Source organism: Antechinus flavipes, chromosome 1, assembly GCF_016432865.1.
Source record: "Antechinus flavipes isolate AdamAnt ecotype Samford, QLD, Australia chromosome 1, AdamAnt_v2, whole genome shotgun sequence".
NCBI lineage: Eukaryota > Metazoa > Chordata > Mammalia > Dasyuromorphia > Dasyuridae > Antechinus > Antechinus flavipes.
Window position 1 is genome coordinate 196978916 of NC_067398.1, and position 21648 is coordinate 197000563.

The 21648-nt window shown below is 33.1% G+C and overlaps 1 protein-coding gene across 1 annotated transcript in view; it reads left to right on the forward strand.

The window, feature by feature from the left end:
* The first annotated feature begins 422 nt into the window (after positions 1–422).
* Positions 423–21648, forward strand: part of TMEM232 (transmembrane protein 232) — a 157979-nt gene continuing 136753 nt past the window's right edge. The window contains exons 1-4 of the mRNA XM_051994752.1: positions 423–544; positions 4520–4631; positions 7229–7334; positions 15814–15971. Of these exons, the coding sequence (XP_051850712.1) occupies positions 426–544; positions 4520–4631; positions 7229–7334; positions 15814–15971 (495 nt within the window). The 5' untranslated portion in view covers positions 423–425. The remainder of the gene's footprint in view (positions 545–4519; positions 4632–7228; positions 7335–15813; positions 15972–21648) is intronic.

The following is a 21648-nucleotide window of genomic DNA, read 5'->3' on the forward strand; positions in this document are numbered from 1 at the left end:
AGATAAAGGAAGAAATTTGGAAGCTTCAACTTTATGAATTTTAAAATGTCAGGAGATTTCAAGTATCAGGGTCAATGATGGGTTTTATAACCAATTTACCATCTTTGGACAAAACTGAGGTGAGGACTCATCAGTCCTACAACATCTTAGAAATAAACTTGGAGAATCAATAATATAGAAATTGTGCTAAAAGTGAGTCTTCTAGGGTTTGCAGAATATCCAGGCCTTCTTCAAGATCTCTCTGAGATACTTATAGTATTGATTATCACAACTCTTCAAGAATCAGGCTCCCCAATCAATTTCCCATGAGGAGTTACATCAGTAGGTTTGTACTAATCCCTGCCCCAATCATGCACACATGTAGAAAATTTATATTAATATTTCAAATATCTTTTCTTATTTTGTTAGGTTAATTACTTGAGAATATGCCTTATACCAGGGTGCCTATTATAAATCGATTTGGAATTATTTCAACCTCTTACCATGAAGAACTTTTGAAACAGAGTGCAAAAAACATAACCAAAAACATAATTGAAAAGCCAAAGTAAGTATGAATTTTAAAAACCTTAGTAAATAGAGTCATTAACTTTCCATATGATTAGGTTTTACGAGTTATTGTCCTAATAGGAGTAGTTACACTATTCAAGAAGAGTGGACAAAATATTACTCATTTTCATTGAAAATTCAAAAACTAAAATGATTATAAAATTTTTGCTTGTATATGAAATACTTTATAAACTACATAGCTTTCTCAGTATTAAGGTTCTTCATTGGATACTTCACTTCATCACTGTTTCATGGTAAATAAAAGGTCATGTATGTATAACATTTGAATAAGTAGGCCAGGCTTGCCCATTCTAGACTACATGAGTCTGGAACTTCCCATGGCAGCACATACTTAGACAATTATTATAGGAGATAATTGTAAGATCATAGTTTTAGAAACTGAGATTGAGAGATTTAAACTTGACCAGGATTACATAATTAATAAATGTCTGAGGGAGAATTTTAATCCAGACCTTCCTTTTTCTAAGTCCAAAAACTTGCCTACAATTTATTCACTACTAGCCATGGTAATAAAGGAGTTGACCAGAAATAAAGTTGTTCTAAAAAGGGGGAGCTAGAAAATAGTGACAGTTTCCATATGAATGTGAGACTCAAACAGGAAGAAGTAACTAACTTTTCACTTTAACAAATCAGATGTACCTACTGTGCACTCTCTCTCTCTTACTAAATACAAATCAAGCAGGTGAGGTATAAGGAAGTTAAATAAATCAACAAGTAGTAACTATTGGATAGCATTTGAGCTACCCCTGTTTCCCCAATAATAAGACACTGTCTTATTATTTTTTTGGACAGAAAAACACCAGAGGGCTTATTTTCAGGGGAGGGCTTATTTTAATGAACATTGACAGCAATTTTAATAAACAGGTAAATGTGAACAAAAAAAAGTACCTTTATTCAATAATGATCATGTCATCTTCTTCAACAACATCGTCATAAGTGTCCATACCCTGAATTCTGTCCTGCATGTCTTGCGCCTCTATTTCCTTCAGAAGAAGTGGACCAATCTGTCATGTCCAGCAATATAGCTCTCTTTAAATGCACATGTCTTGTCCAGGTAACCTGCTCGTAGTGCCTTGGTGACACAGCTGTCAGTAATTTTATCCCATGGCTTTTTCACCCAAGTCACGATTTCTTGCAGACAGGGCTTCACAAAGTTTCCACGCTGATTTCTTTCCATTCTATTTTCAATGTAATCATTGACTTCCATGAGCAAATGGGCCTTGAATGGCTTGTTTATTGCAATATCAAGGGTCTGGAGATAGGCAGTCATTCCTGCAGGAATCATTACTTGATCTATTCTTCTCTCTGCAAGGAAGTTCTTCATTTCTTTAGCGCTATGAGTGCTGGCTGAGTTCTTCTTTTATCCTCCCTCATGCCCCCTGAGTTCTTCTTTTATCCTCCCTCATGCCCCCTGAGTTCTTCTTTTATCCTCCATCATGCCCCTTTTATCCTCCATCATGCCCCCTCACTCCCGCTTACATACTGGGTTTCTATGTTGTCCTGCCTCAGCTCTCCTCCGTGGCGCTGCTCTCAATGGCGCCAGCAAGCAAATCACTGGGGAAGAACAGGATGATGCACTCACTTCTGCAGCTCTGATTGGATGCAGCTCGGAGCCGGCATGTGTGTCACCTGGGTTGGGGGGGGGGAGGGGTAACGGTGCATACAGAGGGTACCGTAATGTAGCGTGGAGCACAGGGGATCACCTTCACAACAGTAGCAATCTCAATAGGGCTTATTTTGGGGGGAGGGCTTATTTTAGAGGAATCTTATACAATAAAGGGAGGGCTTATTTTCAGGATAGGTCTTATTATCGGGGAAACACGGTAAGATTTCCATTCTACCATGTTTCTTTTGATGCAGAAATACCACACACAACTAACTTATACCCCACAGAGGTAAAAGATACACCGACGAATATATACATATATCATTTGTGAAAGAGCTGGGAACAAACTAGATGTCTATCAACTGGAGAATGACTAAAAAGTTAGAGTAAATAAATGTAATTGAATATTACTATTTTGTAAGAATCATAAAGAATGCATCACCATAGGAAGATATATTAACTGATACAAAGTGAAGTATTCATACATAAGAAATTTAATAATCTAAATTGAAAGAGCAAGTATAAAAAACTGAAACTGACTGAGATATTCTTATGATTATGAAGAATAATCCCAAAGAGACATGAGATTTTCACTTCCCTCCTTTACAAAGGTGTTGGATTACAAAAGTGAAACACTGAATATATTTTGGTTCACTTTGTTTTAAGATTTATAACTCTGTGACAGAAAATTTGCTTATTATATTAAAGGATAAAGTTGTCACCTCTGGAAATTTTTACACCAATTATTGTTCAAGACCTTGAACATCCCTCCTCCAAATAGTCTTAAATTAGTGGTATTTAAAGAAAATATTTAGATAATTACATTTCCCCTCACAAATTCTCAGATATCTTTTATAATATGAGATTTTTCATCTTCAGTATATTAATATTACTCTATTTGAAGTTTTTCATTTTATAAGTATGCTATACATTTATGTGTTTAATAAGATATTATATACAAATATTTTCCTGTATTTATAAAATATTATATAGACATTTTACATATACTAAGTATACAATATACATACATATATATGTATATATGTATATACATATATGCAACTATATACCTAATATACATCTATTCTGATTATTTTCCAATCTATGTATCCTACCCTACTAACTTCTAATCTCACATTTCCAATTGTCTTTTAAACACCTTCAACTGGATGTTCAATAAATATCTTAAACTCAACATGTCCCAAATTTAACACATCACGTTTCTCCCTAAACCCTCCCAACTTCCTTATTACTCTCCAGAGAATTATCATCTTTCTACATCTTTACAGTCCCTCAGGCTTGCAACCTAGGAGTTATCCTTGATTCCACACCATCTCTGATTTCCACTTTCTGCCCATCTCTTACCCCATCCAATTTATTATCAAGACCAGGTGATTTCACCCTTGCATCTCTCAAATATGCCTCTTCTCTCCTCTGTGCAAGCCTTCATCATCTCATGCCTAAATTATTGCTATAATTTGCTAGCAAATCTGACTGCCTCAAATCTTTCCTCACTCTAATCCACCTTTCTTTTAGTCACTAAAGCTATTTTCATCACTTATATTCAAACTTTACCATTTCTCTATCACTTTATGCAGAAGGCAAAACTAGAACTGAGCTTTAAAGTAAGTTAAAAATTCTAAGATACACCATCAAGGGCTTCTGGAAGATGATAGCAAACTTTGGCTGCTTGAAGTTCATCAGTACCATGTTGGCACTAGTTCCATGATGGCATTCTTACTTGAGTTTTGGATAATGGAAGATATTCTTGCACTTTTCTCAGTCACCAGTAGAGTAAAATTGGTTTGTATGCTTGATCCCATGCTTTTTAGCATGTTTTTATGATGTTGGATGTCTTCAACAAGAATGAAAATGGCATCAAGATAAACTCATGCACTAATAAATTATTTAACTTGAAAAAACTGTAAGCTAACATTGAAATGGAGGGAAGGTTGGTACATTTTTTTTTGTTTGCAGATGATTGTACCCTCAATTCATCCTTTGAGGTTGAGATGCAGTAGAATATGAATCAATTCTCTGCCACTTATGCTAATTTTATGTATTTGAATTTATTTAAGGACTGAATTTATTTAGTCCTTTGTCATTTTTCTTAAATTAGGGGTGATTGAAAATGTTCATCTTTTTTTGCAGTCATTAAAACTACTTTTTTATGATTTTTTTAATCTAATTTTTATGATTTTCATATTTTTAGATTATTGATCTACTTGGGCTTATTTTGGTAATTGAAAAATATTTTTTTCCTAGGAATATGGTATATTTAACAGCTTGAACTTAATTATTTAAAAATCCAAAATGATAGCTATAATCATGTTTTTACTTGTTTAGAAAAGCTTTGTTAATCACAAAAGAATTCATCAAGAAATTCAATGACTCAGAAAATCCAGAAGATAAGAAGCACTTAGAGGACCAGGCTAGAAAAATGCTACTTAGATGCAAGGTAATTTCATGATGTTCATTTGGGTTTCTTCTTCCATTTAGTGAAAGCTTATCTATGACTAAAACCTGGCAGAAAATGATGTAATAGTAACTTGTTTTCATTAAAAATTGTCAGGAATAAAGATCAGAGTTAAATATTATAACAAAATTGTTCCATATCAAATGATTTAGACAAATTTCAAAGAAATGATGACAAGATATAATCAATTAGACACATCAACTCTAAATGTCCAAAGTTAAGCCCTTGATTTTTGTCAGTAGAAATTGGCAGTCAGCCTTTGTCTATAAAAAGCACAAAGGTTATGTACAAAATCTTGTTCAACAAATGAGGATATATTCTTTGGTAATAATAGCTGTTTAGTTCAAAGAAACAATTGGTAAAGAATTCCTTTGTATTTAGGGCATCATGTCTGTTTATCTGAGATTTATTGTTCAGCAGGAAGAGCTATGAATATGAAGGGTTTGAATTTGAATCTTGTCTCTGCCACTTACTACTTATCAAATCTTTCTTCTTTTCTTATCCATAGTTTCTTTAATTTTAAAATATGGACATTGAACTAAAACTTTGGGCTCCTCTCTGCCTCTAAAAACTATGGGCCCATGACATATAAAATGAAGGCAATATTTCATTAACACATCTCTGATAATATAGTGTAACACTTTTGGGAAGAAAATGTACAAAACAACTAGTTTTTATTAGGGGAAAGTAGATTTTCCTTAAACTATCAGGCTACATAAGTGGCAATTCAAAAATATTTCCATTAAGGCAAGGTGATTAATCAAGAACTCATGGGAGATTATGCTCATTAGAGTTCTAAGAGAACTTCCAAATTTTCTTGAAAATGTAGAGTTTTCTTTACACCTTCCTGATCTTAAGACAATAAAGATGTTAATCTAATACCAGGCTTTCTCCTGTCTGGCCATTCTGAAGAAACCTGAGTTACTTGATATAAACATAGCATTTATCGGGAAACTTTTGTTGGTATAGCTTGTACTCAATATGGTATTGGGAAAGGAGCACTGGAAATTTTCACAAATCTAGGTTTAAATCCTGACTTTGCTACTTCTTTTTAGCTATTTCGAATAAGTAAGATGACCTCTTTGGGCTTCAATTTCATTTCTGTAAAATGAAGAAATTTGATAAGATCATCTCATACAGTTCTAAATTTTCTGGTCCTAATTTTTTACACTCAGCCTATGATTTGCTACCCTATTAACTTGTTGGATTCCAACCTGTCTTTTTGACCATAGCATTATGTTTCCTGATGCAATCAGGGCTTATCTTAGGAGTTTTATACCTAAGACCAACTTGTTTTTGCTCTAATCTTCACTAAGATTCCCTGGCATCATCTTCTAATTCACATGAGCAAAAGCAGGTATGCTTTTGCTTCATTTAAATATTTTCATTTCTAATATATAGACTCTTCTGATTATAAAGACTGTATACCCCAGTCGGAAGGTCCTTAAACTTGCCCTGATTGAATTGGTTGAAAATGATGAACACAGAGCAACTAAGTAATGGGTAGGATATTGATGGGTGCTGCAACCACTTTAAGCAAGTTTTATCCCTCCAGTTTGCATTATTAGTTTTGTCCCTTAGACATTTATTGCATAATAATAATGAAAACAATATATTTGTTTTCCAGCTAACTTCATAATGAAAATAATTTTTTTTATTCTTATTTCCTTAGTTTCTGTTATAAAACAGATGCAATTTTTGTCCCTGGGTTATCCTAAAGTTATTCTTAAAATGAACACAAGGTTAATTTTTTTTTAAAGCAATTGCTATCACAAAATATTAGTTCTGGAAGGGATCTCAGAGATCATCCAAACCCTACAATACACAGAAGGGGAAATTATTCGCCCATGGTCACATAGTTGCTTAGTTTTGGCCACGCTGATGTTAGAGAATCAAATATAAAATTTCCACTTGTGTTGAAAATCAAGAAGAAAATGATAATAAGATTAGCAGAAACAGAATTATCAAGGTTGTTTTTCTATTTATCTTTAAGAGAGAACTTTTAGGTCATATCTTATGTTGGTAATTAATTCTCATTCAAAGTGTTCATCCAAAATATTGCATTATGAAAAAGATAAGTACTTTTCTAACATTTAATATAAATAAATGAAAGCAAATACATAATTTACCCTAATGAAATTTCAAAATAAAGCTTAATGACTTCAAAGCATACTTTGGTTACAGTTATTTAACTGATTTATAATCAACTTTGATTAATCATTTTCAACAACAATAACACTGATGTTTTTAAAATATGAAGAATAATTACTTAGATTTTAACACTAATAAAATTGATTGAAAATTCATAAAGATTATAAAGGTAAATATATAGCACATGATCTGCATCTATAATCTTTATATTATCAAAGATTTTCTTCAAAGAAGTAAACTTTTGTTTATATATATGTGATTTTTATTGATAATAAGCACTAACATATCTTTTTTTTTCCTTTTGGGATGAAAATCTCTGAAATTTTTTGTAAATATAACTGTTAGCTACTGTAACATTTTATGATGGACTGACTTTCACCTCAAATAAACTTTTCATATTTCATATTTTACCCTTTTCCCCATAACAGAGAAGATTAGGACTCAGCAGCCTGGGTATGGGTAATCATGTAGATCTTCCTGCTGCATGGATTGAGGCAATTTATTTAGCTCAGTGCAAAGGAGAAATCCAGGAAGGTACTGTACTGTAAGCTCTAATTACATAACCATTTCAAGTCAAAACAAAAATAGAATGGTTGTAGAATAGATTAAATATCCAATGTGCAGAAGTAAATGAACACAGTAAAGTAGTATTTGATAAGTATAAAGCTCAGAGTTTAGGGGAAATGAATTTCCTATTCAATAGAAACAGCTAGAAAAATGCAAAGCTTTCTAGCATAAGTTAGACATAGACCAACAATCCATACCACATAGCATGATAAAATCTAACCGAGTACTTGAGTTAGATAAAAGGTGACATCATAAGTAAATTAGGGGATCATGGAAAACAGTACCTGTCAGATCTATGGGTAATCAAAGAATTTATGACCAACAAGAGTTAGAGAGGAACACAGGAGGCAAAATAATTTATTTTAATTGCATTAAATTAGAAATTTTTTTTCACATGCAAAATAAAAATGCAGCCAAATTTAAAAGGAAAGCAGTAAACTGGGAAAAGTTATAACAGATTTCTCTGATAAAGGTCTTATTTCTTGAATACATAGGAAACTGAACCAAACTTAAAGTAAGAGCATTTCATAAAATAAATAGATTGATAGTCAAATGATATACAAAGTCAGTTTTCAGTAGAAAAGAGCAAATTTATCAATAGTCACATAAAATGCTATAAATCACTAGAAATTAGATATTATATATATTAAAACAACTGTGATGTACCAACTTACACGTATCAGATTAGCTAACATGACAGAAAAGAAAAATGATAAATGCTGAAGGGAACATGGAATAATAGGGACACTGATGAACTGCTAGTGGAGTTCTGAACTGGGCCAGCTATTCTAAGAAGCAATTTGGAACTATGCTAAAATGGGCTACAAACCTATATCATTTAACCCTGTAATGCCACTGTTATGTCTGTGTTCCAAGGAATTCTAATAAGAAGGAAAAGATCTACATGCACAAAAATATTTCTAGCAGCTATCTTTGTATTAGCAAAAAAAGAAAGAAAAAGAAAGAAAGGAAAAAAGAAAAACAGAAAAAGAGAGAAAAGAAAGGAAGGAAGGAAGGGGATGCTCATCAATTTGGGAATGACTATACAAGGTATATTATTATGATGGAATTCCATCATGTAAAAAAAGGTCAAAGGTGATGAATTTAGGGAAAAATTAGGGACTACTTATATGAACTATTACAAAATGAAGTGAACAGAGGCAGGGGATCCTTATATGCAATAGTAGCAGTATAATAATGATGATCAAATAGGAAAAAATTAACTACCATGATCAATACAATAATCTATGACAATTCCAAAGAACTCATGGGGGAAAATGCTTTTCACCTCCAGAAAAAGAACTAATGCACTCTTCAGATTGAAAATATATATATATATATATATATATATATATATATATATATATATATATATATATATATATTTTTTTTTTTTTTTTTTCAGGAGAGGACTCTGGTAAAATGTCAGAGTAGGTTAAAAAAAATTTCAAGCTCTTCAGATTCTTGCTCCACCCCCCAAAGACAAAATGTGCCTCAGGGCAAAAATCCAAGAGTAAAAATATACAAGAGTTGGTACAGAATAGTGGTCCTTTGGGACAATAGAAGAAGATTCAAAGAAAGCTATCAAGCTAGAGGTTTAGCCCTAATAAAGTGTAAACTTCTCTAGGCTACTTCCACTAAAACAGCAAGCGGTGAGCACTAAGGCTAGTTAAGTGGGGAGGCAGACATAGACCCAACCACAGGATTTTCACCTCTTGAACAGTATGAGGAGTTGGACTTCTGAGTTGGAAAAGATTGAAGGAACCTCTGCTAAAGACACCAGGCCAGATTGCCCTGGGTAAGAAGGAACCAGCAGGGACCTAGTGAGCATGGTGGCAGTGAGGTAGAGATGCTGCTGGTGAGCATTTATAGAAGGGCTGAATTATGGATTTCATTTCCAGGCCAGAGAGAAGAACTGAAGGAGGATTTCAGGGCAGAGGCACCATCTTTCATTCCTCAGGGATAGAGATGATTACACTAACAAATTTCTATAATTTAAAAAAAAAAAAGTAGGCAAAAGAGAAAGAACTCAACCAAAGAAAGATACTATGGGAATAAAAACGAACAGAGTTTGTTTTCAGAGAAGGATACTGAAGCAAAAAATGGTCTCTCTTATCCAAAAGAGTAATGTCAAATGGTTACCTGTTTAAAAATAATTCATAGAAGAATTCAAAAAAGTCTTTAAAAGTAAAATGAGACTGAGAAAAAGTTTAAAAATAGGAACAATTCAAGAAAAATAAGATTATAATAAGGAAGGCGTCCAACTAGAAAAGAAAATCCAGAATCTTAAGGAAGTAACTCCTTGAAATTGGAGGATGTCTCATTTTTAAAAAAAACTTTGGCTCAGTTCTCTATTTGAAGATGTTTATCAGAGAAAAAATTTCCTCATTGTTCTGATTTCTTTCTAATTTTGGCAACATTGGTTTTTGTTTGTAATCAAAATTAACCACTTTGTCTCTTGTGCTCTTTTTATCTTTTTCTTTGATCATCAACTCTTTATCTACAAATGTGGAAGGTAGGTAACACTTTCCATAGTTCCCTAATTAGACACTTTATGTGTCTAAATCAAATACACATTTAAATCTTATGTAGTGCAAAATGATGGTATTTGCCTAGATCCTTCCAGAAAGCTTTCTAGTTTTCCTAGCTCTTCTTATTGAATAGTGAGTTCCTGCCATAAAAGCTTGGATTATTTATGTAGATTTATTTTTATATACTTCAACTTTGCTAAAGTTGTTAATTTTTAAAGTAAATTTTGAATTGATTCTCTTGGGTTCTCTAAGAATACCATTATATTACCTATAAAGAATGATAGTTTTATTTCCATACTATGTACATTTATTTCCTCAATTTCTTTTTCTTGTCATTGTTGTAATTAGCATTTCTAGTATAATATTAAATAATAATGGTGATAATGGATATGTTTGCTGCATTTCTAATGGGAAGACTTGTAGTTTATTCTCATTTCAAATAAAGCTTGCTCTTGGTTCTAGTTAGATACTGCTTGTCAGTTTAAGGACAGCTTCATTTAATCCTGGGTTTTCTAGGACAGAAGATTGTATTTTCTCAAAAAAAAAGTTTCTGAATTTATTAATGTGATTATATGATTATGTGGGTTTTGTTATTGCTATGATTAATCATGCTTATAGTTTTTCTATTTTTGAACTAGCTATGTATTCCTGGTATAAATTCTATCTATTTATATCATCTCTGGGATATAGTGTTGTAGTGTTCTTGTGTTTTATTTAAATTTTATTAATGTTGATATTGGAATTTGGTCTCTAGTTTTTTCTCTGTTTTTGTTCTCCCTGGTTTAGGTATCAAAACCATCAAAACTAATCTCTTTTAATTGAGTTTAATTTTGCTCTTATTTTGTCTGAGGTCATGATTGCTACTCCTGTCATTTTATTATTCAGCTAAAACATGATAGTTTCTCTTAATTTTACTCTGTGTATCTTTTTATTTGTTTTTTTTAAATTTTTATTTAATAATTACTTTATATTGACAGAATCCATGCCAGGGTAATTTTTTTACAACATTATCCCTTGCACTCATTTCTGTTCCGATTTTTCCCCTCCCTCCCTCCACCCCCTCCCCTAGATGGCAAGCAGTCCTATATATGTTGGATATGTTGCAGTATATCCTAGATACAATATATGTTTGCAGAACCGAACAGTTCTCTTGTTGCACAGGGAGAATTGGATTCACAAGGTATAAATAACCTGGGAAGAAAAACAAAAATGCAGATAGTTCACATTCGTTTCCCAGTGTTCTTTCTTTGGGTGTAGCTGCTTCTGTCCGTCATTTATCAATTGAAACTCAGTTAAGTCTCTCTGTCAAAGAAATCCACTTCCATCAAAATATGTCCTCATACAATATCGTTGTTGAAGTGTATAATGATCTCCTAGTTCTGCTCATTTCACTTAGCATCAGTTCATGTAAGTCTCGCCAGTCCTCTCTGTATTCATCCTGCTGGTCATTTCTTACAGAACAATAATATTCCATAACATTCATATACCACAATTTACCCAGCCATTCTCCAATTGATGGGCTTCCATTCATTTTCCAGTTTCTAGCCACTACAAATAGGGCTGCTACAAACATTTTGGCACATACAGGTCCCTTTCCCTTCTTTAGTATTTCTTTGGGATATAAGCCCAATAGAAACACTGCTGGGTCAAAGGGTATGCACAATTTGATAACTTTTTGGGCATAATTCCAGATTGCTCTCCAGAATGGTTGGATTCGTTCACAACTCCACCAACAATGCATTAGTGTCCCAGTTTTCCCGCATCCCCTCTAACATTCATCATTTTTTTTCCTGTCATCTTAGACAATCTGACAGGTGTGTAGTGGTATCTCAGAGTTGTCTTAATTTGCATTTCTCTGATCAATAATGATTTGGAACACTCTTTCATATGAGTGGTAATAGTTTCAATTTCGTCCTCTGAAAATTGTCTGTTCATATCCTTTGACCATTTATCAATTGGAGAATGGCTTGATTTCTTATAAATTTGAGTCAGTTCTCTATATATTTTGGAAATGAGGCCTTTATCAGAACCTTTAACTCTGAAGATGTTTTCCCAGTTTGTTGCTTCCCTTCTAATCTTGTTTGCATTAGTTTTGTTTGTACAAAGGCTTTTTAATTTGAAGTAATCAAAATTTTCTATTTTGTGATCAGTAATGGTCTCTAGTTCATCTTTGGTCACAAATTTCTTTCTCCTCCACAAGTCTGAGAGATAAACTATCCTGTGTTTCTCTAATTTATTTATAATCTCGTTCTTTATGCCTAGGTCATGGACCCATTTTGATCTTATCTTGGTATATGGTGTTAAGTGTGGGTCCATGCCTAATTTCTGCCATACTAATTTCCAATTATCCCAGCAGTTTTTATCAAATAATGAATTCTTATCCCAGAAGTTAGGGTCTTTGGGTTTGTCAAACACTAGATTGCTATAGTTGACTATTCTATCTTGTGAACCTAACCTTTTCCACTGATCCACTAATCTATTTCTTAGCCAATACCAAATGGTTTTGGTGAGTGCTGCTTTATAATATAATTTTAGATCAGGTACAGCTAGGCCACCTTCATTTGATTTTTTTTTCATTAATTCCCTTGAGATTCTCGACTTTTTATTGTTCCATATGAATTTTGTTGTTATTTTTTCTAGATCATTAAAATATTTTCTTGGAAGTCTGATTGGTATAGCACTACATAAATAGATTAGTTTAGGGAGTATTGTCATCTTTATTATGTTCGCTCGGCCGATCCAAGAGCACTTAATATTTTTCCAATTATTTAAATCTGACTTTATTTGTGTGGAGACTTTTTTATAATTTTGCTCATATAATTCCTGACTTTCCTTTGGTAGATAGATTCCCAAATATTTTATGGTATCAACAGTTATTCTGAATGGAATTTCTCTTTGTATCTCTTGCTGTTGGGTTTTGTTGGTGATGTATAAAAATGCTGAGGATTTATGGGGATTTATTTTGTAGCCAGCTACTTTGCTAAAATTATGAATTATTTCTAATAGCTTTTGAGTAGAATCTCTGGGGTTCTCTAAATATACCATCATATCATCTGCAAAGAGTGATAGTTTGGTTTCCTCATTGCCTACTCTAATTCCTTTAATATCTTTCTCGACTCTTATTGCAGAGGCTAGTGTTTCTAATACGATATTAAATAATAATGGTGATAGTGGGCAACCTTGCTTCACTCCAGATCTTACTGGGAAAGGTTCCAGTTTTTCCCCATTGCATATGATGCTTACTGATGGTTTTAAATATATGTTCCTGACTATTTTAAGGAAAAGTCCATTTATTCCTATGCTCTCAAGTGTTTTTATTAGGAATGGATGTTGGATTTTATCAAATGCTTTTTCTGCATCTATTGAGATGATCATATGGTTTTTGTTTGGTTGGTTATTGATATAGTCAATTATGCTAATAGTTTTCCTAATATTGAACCAGCCCTGCATTCCTGGTATAAATCCTACTTGGTCATAATGTATTATCTTGGAGATGATTTTCTGTAATCTTTTTGCTAATATTTTATTTAAGATTTTAGCATCAATATTCATTAGGGAGATTGGTTTATAATTTTCTTTCTCTGTTTTCAGCCTATCTGGTTTAGGTATCAGTACCACATCTGTGTCATAAAAGGAGTTTGGTAGGACTCCTTCAATCCCTATTTTTTCAAATAGCTTATTTAGCATTGGAGTTAATTGTTCTTTAAATGTTTGGTAGAATTCAGATGTAAATCTGTCTGGTCCTGGGGATTTTTTCTTAGGGAGTTGATTGATAGTTTGTTCTATTTCTTTTTCTGAGATGGGACTGTTTAGGATATTTACTTCTTCCTCTGTTAGTTTGGGTAAGCTATATTTTTGGAGGCATTTTTCTATTTCATTTAAGTTGTCGAATTTATTGGCATAAAGTTGGGCAATAATCCTAATTATTGCTCTAATTTCCTCTTCGTTAGTGGCAAGTTCTCCCTTTTCATTTTTAAGACTAACAATTTGATTTTCCTCTTTCCTTTTTTAAATCAGATTTACTAAGGGTTTGTCTATTTTGTTGGTTTTTTCATAGAACCAACTCTTAGTTTTATTAATTAATTCAATAGTTTTTTTACTTTCAATTTTATTGATCTCTCCTTTTATTTTTAGAATTTCAAGTTTAGTGTTTGACTGGGGGTTTTTAATTTGTTCCTTTTCTAGCATTTTTAGTTGCAAGCCTAATTCATTGACCTTCTCTTTCTCTGTATCTTTTTATTTCAAGTGTGGTTCTTGTAAACAACTTATTTTTGGCTTTTGGTTATGCTAATCACTTCCATTTTATGGGTGAGTTCATCCCATTTATATTCACAATTAGGATTGCTATTTCCCTCCATTGTACTTTCTTCACCCTAATTTTCTTATCTCTTTGTTCAAATGTTTATCCCTCCTCCTTATTTACTCTTCCTTATATGTCTCTTTTATGTGAAGATTGTTTTTCCCATTTTTCTACTCCTTTCAGTCTTCAAATCTACTTTCATATTTTCTATTTGCTCTATTTCCTCAATCATTTGTTTTTCTAATGAGATATTTCACCATTTTTTCCATTCTTTCATACTTTTGACTTTTATGTTGCTATTGTTGTTTGTTTCTTGATGTCTCATGGAATCATTACCTTCTACTTCCTTATTTCTAATTTTTAAGTAATTATTTTCTTCAGTCAGGTTTTGTACCTCTTTAATCATTTAGCTAATTCTGTTTTTTAAGGCGTTATTGCCTGTAGTATTTTTGCACCCTCTTTACCAAGCTTTTAGTGTCTTTTCATAATTTTCTTAATTGCTGTCATTGTTTTTCCCAACTTTCCCTTTACCCCTGATTTTTTTTTTAAGGTTAAAAATCTCTACATTTAGCTTTCATATGAATTCTTTTAGGGCTTATATTCAATCTGCAGTTTTGTCTGTAGTTGTTTTTATATGATTATATTCTTCTAAGTTTGTGTTTTGAGTTTCTCTAAGTTCACAGTACTTTTTATGATTAGGGCATTACTTTGCTCATTTTCCCAACTCATTTCTTGACTTTGAACTTTATTTTATAGCTGGCTTTTGGTCACCTGGGGGATGGATAGGGTTTGTCACTTTCTCAACTTTCAAACTTTTTTTCCCTGATATTTCACAATTAATTTTGAAAATCTTTAAATTTTTGGCACCTCCAAGATAGTGTCATCTGAAGAAGGTAGTGGTGTTTTTGGTCTTTGCTTTTGGCTTGACCTGGGTTCTCAGATCACAACTTTTTTTTTCCCTAGAAATGCCACTTGGATCTAAAGCTATTACTTCTTTTTGACTGTGATTTTCTCTGCCCTGGAATTGGTAATATGCTATGGAGTTATCAAACAATGGCCAGCCCTGCTCCCAGTATTAGCACAGAGGTCCTTTGAAATCTTTTTTCTAAATAGGTCTTCAACTCCTTTTTTGTCTCTGGATAATCAGAGCTACCAATATTTATGCTGCTGCTGCTATCTGCAGCACAATCCCCAAGATCCACAACTGCCACTAAACTTTGTTCCTAGACAGCCACTTCTCCAGTACCACAGGTTTCTCCTTTTAGCCTCCTAGGTTCTCCTGAAGTAGACAAATATTTTTTTCAAACTTTTGTTGTCTATGCTGCCTTAAAATCCAATCAGATACATTATTTGTAAACTCTTTATAAAGTAGTATTAGGAAAGCTTGGCTAGTATGCTTCATTTACTTTGCCATTTTCAAATATTTTATTTCTTCCAATTGTTCCAAATAATGCAGGGATAACTAAAGTTCTACAAGATACATCACTGTATGGTAATAATCTTTGACTATCCATTGACTTAACTGACCGAAGACCAAATTAAAGTATAAAATAATAAATTTTAAAACAATGCCAAGATTTTATGTGTACTTATTCTTATATTTTTAATATTTCAGAAGCTTTAAATATGCTTTGTACTTCTTTGGATCATGCCTCCTTGCACTGCAGTCATCTGTCAACATTATTTTTCATTGCTGAATCGGTTTTGTATAGAATCTGTTGTGATGCATCCCAGAAATCATATTTATATTCAAGCGAAATAAAACTGATAAAGGTACTTTAAAATTGCCATTTTTCTTAATTTGTTACATATATTCTCATACCACTATTTTAGAACCTAAATAGATTATTATGTTTTATGATAAATTTTCCTTTTATTGTTTAGTTTTCTAATCTTTTTTTAAAATACACACTTTATTGTTTGATATAACATACCCAGAGGCATGAAAGGTAGCATGGTATAGTGGCCAGCTTTGAAGCCAAGAATTGCCCCAAAGAACAATTTATTTAATTTATTTAGCCTTTCAGTGTTCCAGGCACCTCTTTAAGATTATAATTTGCAGAGAGAGCAAATCTATTTTGAAAGAATATGTTTCCTCACCTAAGGGACTTCTTTTCTTTTTTCTTTTTCTTTTTCTTTCTTTTTTTTTTTTTTTTACCAAAGGAAATTCAGTCTCTATCTATATCATCCTACAAAAAGGCAGAATTTTGACTTGAGAGGTGACCTCTGAACAAGGTGACCTATCTCTGTCACATATTGGATGTGTGACCCTGAGAGTTATTTGACCTCTGGAAAACCTGACTGCAAAGAAATCAGTGACCTTTATTGACAGGGCTTCCCATCAACTAATAGAAAAGCTGATGAAATCATAAATCACAAGTCCACTAGTCCTCATTCCTATAATGTATAGTAATTTTTGTTTCATGATTAAAAAATGAATATTTGGATACCCTTAGTTTTTCTACAATTAGGTTTTTGTTACTTTGATATTTAAATCTTAAGTTGATATCTATTTTTATGCAATTAATTCCATTAGTATCAATCTTTTTTTGGGAGGGAGGGGAAAACTTTATAGCTTTGTGTGTTACTCTAATAATCAGGGTATTAGTCACTCATTCTCACAATAAATGAATTTTAAAAATTTGTTTAAAATTTTCTTTTAATTGGCAAAAATCTATTTTTTTCCTTCCCAAACACTTCCTTTCCCTGCATTGAAGATATTCAGTCAAGTCAAAAAAATCCTCTCATTGACCATGTCAAAAATGTGTCTTAATCTGTACTATAACTCCATCACTGATCTTTTGGAGGGATTTAATATATTTCATCATTAGTTCTCTGGAATCATAATTGATCATTGATCTCTTCACACTTCCTAGTTTGACCACCCAAGTTAAAATCTTTCCTTGTTTTAAAGCTTGTGGGAGTCTTTAAAACCAATGTTACTCCATTGTATTCAGTTACTTGTCCAAGTCTCAAGCTCCAAACTCTCCTTCTTTCAAAGACATGCACTCCAGACCGTCTGAGAACTCAGTGATCTGCTTCTGAGTTATCAACAAACCTTGCTCCTAACCTAACTAAACCTACTTCTTACTTCCCTCGGTAGGGAGGCTCATTTCTAAGTATTTGTCTCATTTTGGTTGAAAAACGAAAGTGACTAGACTAGTCCTTACTGATCCTTCCTGCTTGCCTATTTTTATACTTACCCTTCTGGTTCATGGGGACTTTCCCACTGAACTCATTCGATCCGAGCTGACTTGTATAAGACCTTACCTAGTCCCATATTTGGGCACCAAATGTTGTATCCTGCTTTCTAGAGCCCCAAAGTTGGGCGACAAAATGTACCATTGCTTTCTTGAGCCCACCCCTCACCTCCCCACACCGGGGTGATTAAAATATTGAGTCCTGCTTTCTAGAGCGCCTATGCTGGGGGGATTAAAATATACCTTCCTAGTGGAGAAGTGATGAGGCGGGACTCCCAAGGACGGTGGAAAAATGGAGTCCTTTTATTTTAAGGACTTTCCCCTTTATATAATGTAACAACACTATGCATTTGGGACGACAAAAATAACTTGCTATTGTATGTAGTTTGCCACCTGGTATCACTCTTCCACTTGCTATCACTCTCCTTTAATCTCAGCACAGGTTGTCATCACCCCCTGACTTCCCAAGAAAATCGAGAGCCCTTAGGGGAGATGGGGAGCCCAACCAGACATTGTCAGCAGGTTCCCTCTGAGTCTTATACCTTACCCAGAGTTTCCCCACTGACTGTGACCCTCTATAACACATTACATTCATAAATCATAATTTGTTAAAAAATTTCCCATTTGATGTATGTTCCTGGTGATGAGGAATGGTCAGGATTAGTCGGGGTCACTTGAGAAAATAATTTTATGGAGCAAGTCAATTGTCAATCAAGGCAGATTTTATTGTGAACAGTGAGATGGGTTTAGACCTTAAAGGACCACCAGCAAACTAGACAAAGGATCTCCTATTTTCACAAATTTCTGGGCTAGGTCACAGCCTGAGTTGGTTCTTAAACGGGCAGTCAACTACAAGAAACAGGAAAACAAGATGTAATTGCCAGGTGCAGGGCTCTTGGGTTATGCTATATGTTTCAAAGATTAAGGTAGACAAGATCAGTCACACTTACTCTAGTTCTGAAAAACAGCCTTTGTTACTGGACAAAGTCTCCATGTTGCTGAGCAAGTTTTCCAGAGTGTAGGACATAAGTCAATGCCTAAAGTCCATTCCAACATAAATTTCCAGTGCTTTATTGTCACAAAAAAAAGATCTTCTTTAACAGCTGGGGTTTTTTTTTTGTTTGTTTGTTTTGGGAGTTTTACATAGGGGTCCTTTGTGTCTTTTTCTGATCTCTTTAGGATATAGAACTGCTGGCAGTATGGCAGAATTTAGTACCTTTTAGTCATAGTTTCAAGTTGCTTTCCAAAATGGATAAATCAAGTTAAAGCTGTTTGAACCGTGTATCAAAGTCCTTTTTTATCCATAGTCTCTCCAACTTTTGTGATTTTCCTTTTCTCTCAAATTTAGAAACCTGATGAAAGTGAGGCGGAACCTCAGAGAAGGTTTTAATTTGCATTTTTTTTATTATTATTAGTGATCTGGATCCTGATTTTTTTTCTCATATGCTATTAATACCTTAGGTTTCTTTTTGAGAAAACTGCTTTTTCATATAGTTTGGCCATTTATAAGTTTGAGAAAATACCTTGTAATCTAGGAAATGACTTTCATCAGAAAAATTTGTTGAAAATATTTTTCTGGCTGTCAATTTCTCTTCTAATTTTAACTTAATTTTCATCTGTGTAAAATATTTAAATTTTACACAGTCAAAATTGTCTGTTTAATCTTCTGTGTTGATTGCTATGTGTGGTTATGAAGTCTTCCCTTAGCCATAAATGTTACATTTCTGATTTGTTTATGATGACATTCTTTATGTGTGAATAATGTATTCATTTAGACCTTAACTCAGCATATGATATGAGATATTTATTTATACCTCATTTCTGCCAGAAAGCTTCTAATTTTTCCCCCCCACAGGAGGTTTTGTTGAATAGTGCATTCCTATTACAGTAGCTGATATGTTTATTTTTTATCAGATGGCAGGTAACTGCATTTGTTTGCTTCTGTATATTTTGTACCAAATTTGTTCCACTGATCAATTTGTGTATTTTTTAAAAATCAATCTCAATCATTTTGTGAGTGCCATGGAATTCAGACTTGCACTCACTTTTACTAAAGTTGTACTCGATCCTCTACACTGAATATGATTTGGATCTCCTCTGTTTTTCTTTTCCATAGGCTGCTGGTCCAGTGGGAAACTCTTAGGTGTCAGGAAATTAACAGGGGAGCTATGGTGTGAACTATAACTTGAGGATGAAAAGCATATTGTTTTGAAAAAAATAATTTATGAGCAATTTAAAAAAACTAAGCTTAAATTTAAGATTAAGATGAAGGTTAGAGTTAAGGCGTAGAGTTATTGGTTTGCAATATAATTTGCAATCTGGTATTTAGTATCCCTTCCTTCCTACTTCTCACCCCATTGTTTCCTTTGACATCCTTTATCTTCTGTCAAGATGAATTTTCCACTTTTTTGTGCTCTATTTAATATTTTTGTTTTCTCTAGTTACATGTAAAACAGTTTTTTACATTTACATTTACATTTTTAAAACTTTGAGTTTCAGATTTTCTTTCTTCTTTTCCCTCCCTTCACCCTTAGAGAAAGCACATGTGAAATTAAGCAAAAAATTTCCATAAAAGTCATGTTGCAAAAGATTACATCCCTCAATAAAATGCTCAAGAAAAATAAAATTTAAAAAAGTATGCCTTAGTCTGTATTCAGACACATCAGTTCTTTTCAACCTGTACAGATCCATCAGTTCTTTCTCTAGGTATGGGTAGCATTTTTCATCATAAGTCATAAGTTCATCATAAGAGTAATCTTGGATCATTGTATTGCTAAGAATAGCGAAGCCATTTACAGCTGATCATCCCACAATATTGCTTTGTACGTAGTACATTTCACTTGCTTCAGTTCATGATTTACTTTTCAGGTTTTTCTTTTTGAACTGGGAATTTGGCTTTAATATACCTAGGAGTTTTCATCTTGGCGTCTCCTTCAGAAGATCATTAGTGTCTTCTTTCAATTTCTATTTCCCCCTTAGATCTAGAATATTAGGATAGTATTCTTTAATAATTTCTTGAAAGATGATGTCTAGACTCTCTCTCTCTCTCTCTTTTTTTTATCATGACTTTCAGATAGACCAATAAATTTTAAATTATCTTTCTTGGATCTATTTTCCAGGTGAATCATTTTTACAATGAAATATTTCACATTATTTTCTATCTTTTTTTATTCTTTTGGTTTTGTTTTATTGTTTCTTGATTTCTCATAAAGTCATTGGCTTCTATTTGTTCTATTCTAATTGTTCAGGAATTATTTTCTTTCCTGAACTTTTTTACCTTCTTTCCCATTTGGCCAATTTAGCTTTGTAAAGGCATTCTTCCCCTCGCTTTTTTTTCTATTTCCTTTTGCAAGCATTCTCAATTCTTTTTTCCAATTTTTGAGATTTTGACTTTTTTATCCTTTTGCGAGTGTATTTTAGTCTTCCTCATCACTATAGTAGCTTTCTATGGTCAGAATCTTTTTTATATTGTTTGCTTATTTCCCTAGTCTGTTATCTGGGCTCTGTTTCCAGGGTGGAGGGTGCGTTGTCCCAAGCTTCAAGGGTTTTGTTTATATATTGTTTTCAGTCCCTAGAAGAGACCTGATCACAAGCACTTTTTTCTGCCCTGTAACTGTGAGGGTGTCCTTCTCTATTGTAACTGTAAGATTTAGTGTACTAAATTATCAATGCTTTCTCAATTCTAATAAAAAGACCTCCTGTGAGCTGAGACCTCTGGAAGATGATGTCCACTTCCACTCCTGCATAACTGGTTTCCCAAGGCCCTCCTACCTTACTGATATACCTTTCCTGCTGTCCTGCATGTCCCCTCTCACACTTTACTTCTCTTGGTCGAATAGTTTCTTCAACTAATCTTCATGTGACATGATATACAGGCCTCTCATTATCCTGAATACTCTCCACTGAGTATTCTCCAGGTTGTTAATGTTCTTCCTACAATTTGGCTCACAGATTTAACAAAATACTAAAGATATGATTGAAAAAGGCAAATTACAAGACTATCATTTCTCGTCTTTTCTATCTTTTTTTATTTCAATTTAGCTTTGTATTTCATTAGCTTTTTTGCTTACTATTTCATACTTGATTCAGTTTGGATTTTTAATCTACTGAATCCTTACTTGAATTATTGTCTCCCTGATTCTAACAGGTGATATTTTGAATACAAATATATTTTACACTTATTCAATTTTATTTGATATCTTAAATGAAAGTCTTTTTTTAATAGACATCATCTTCTTGTGGATTCTCAG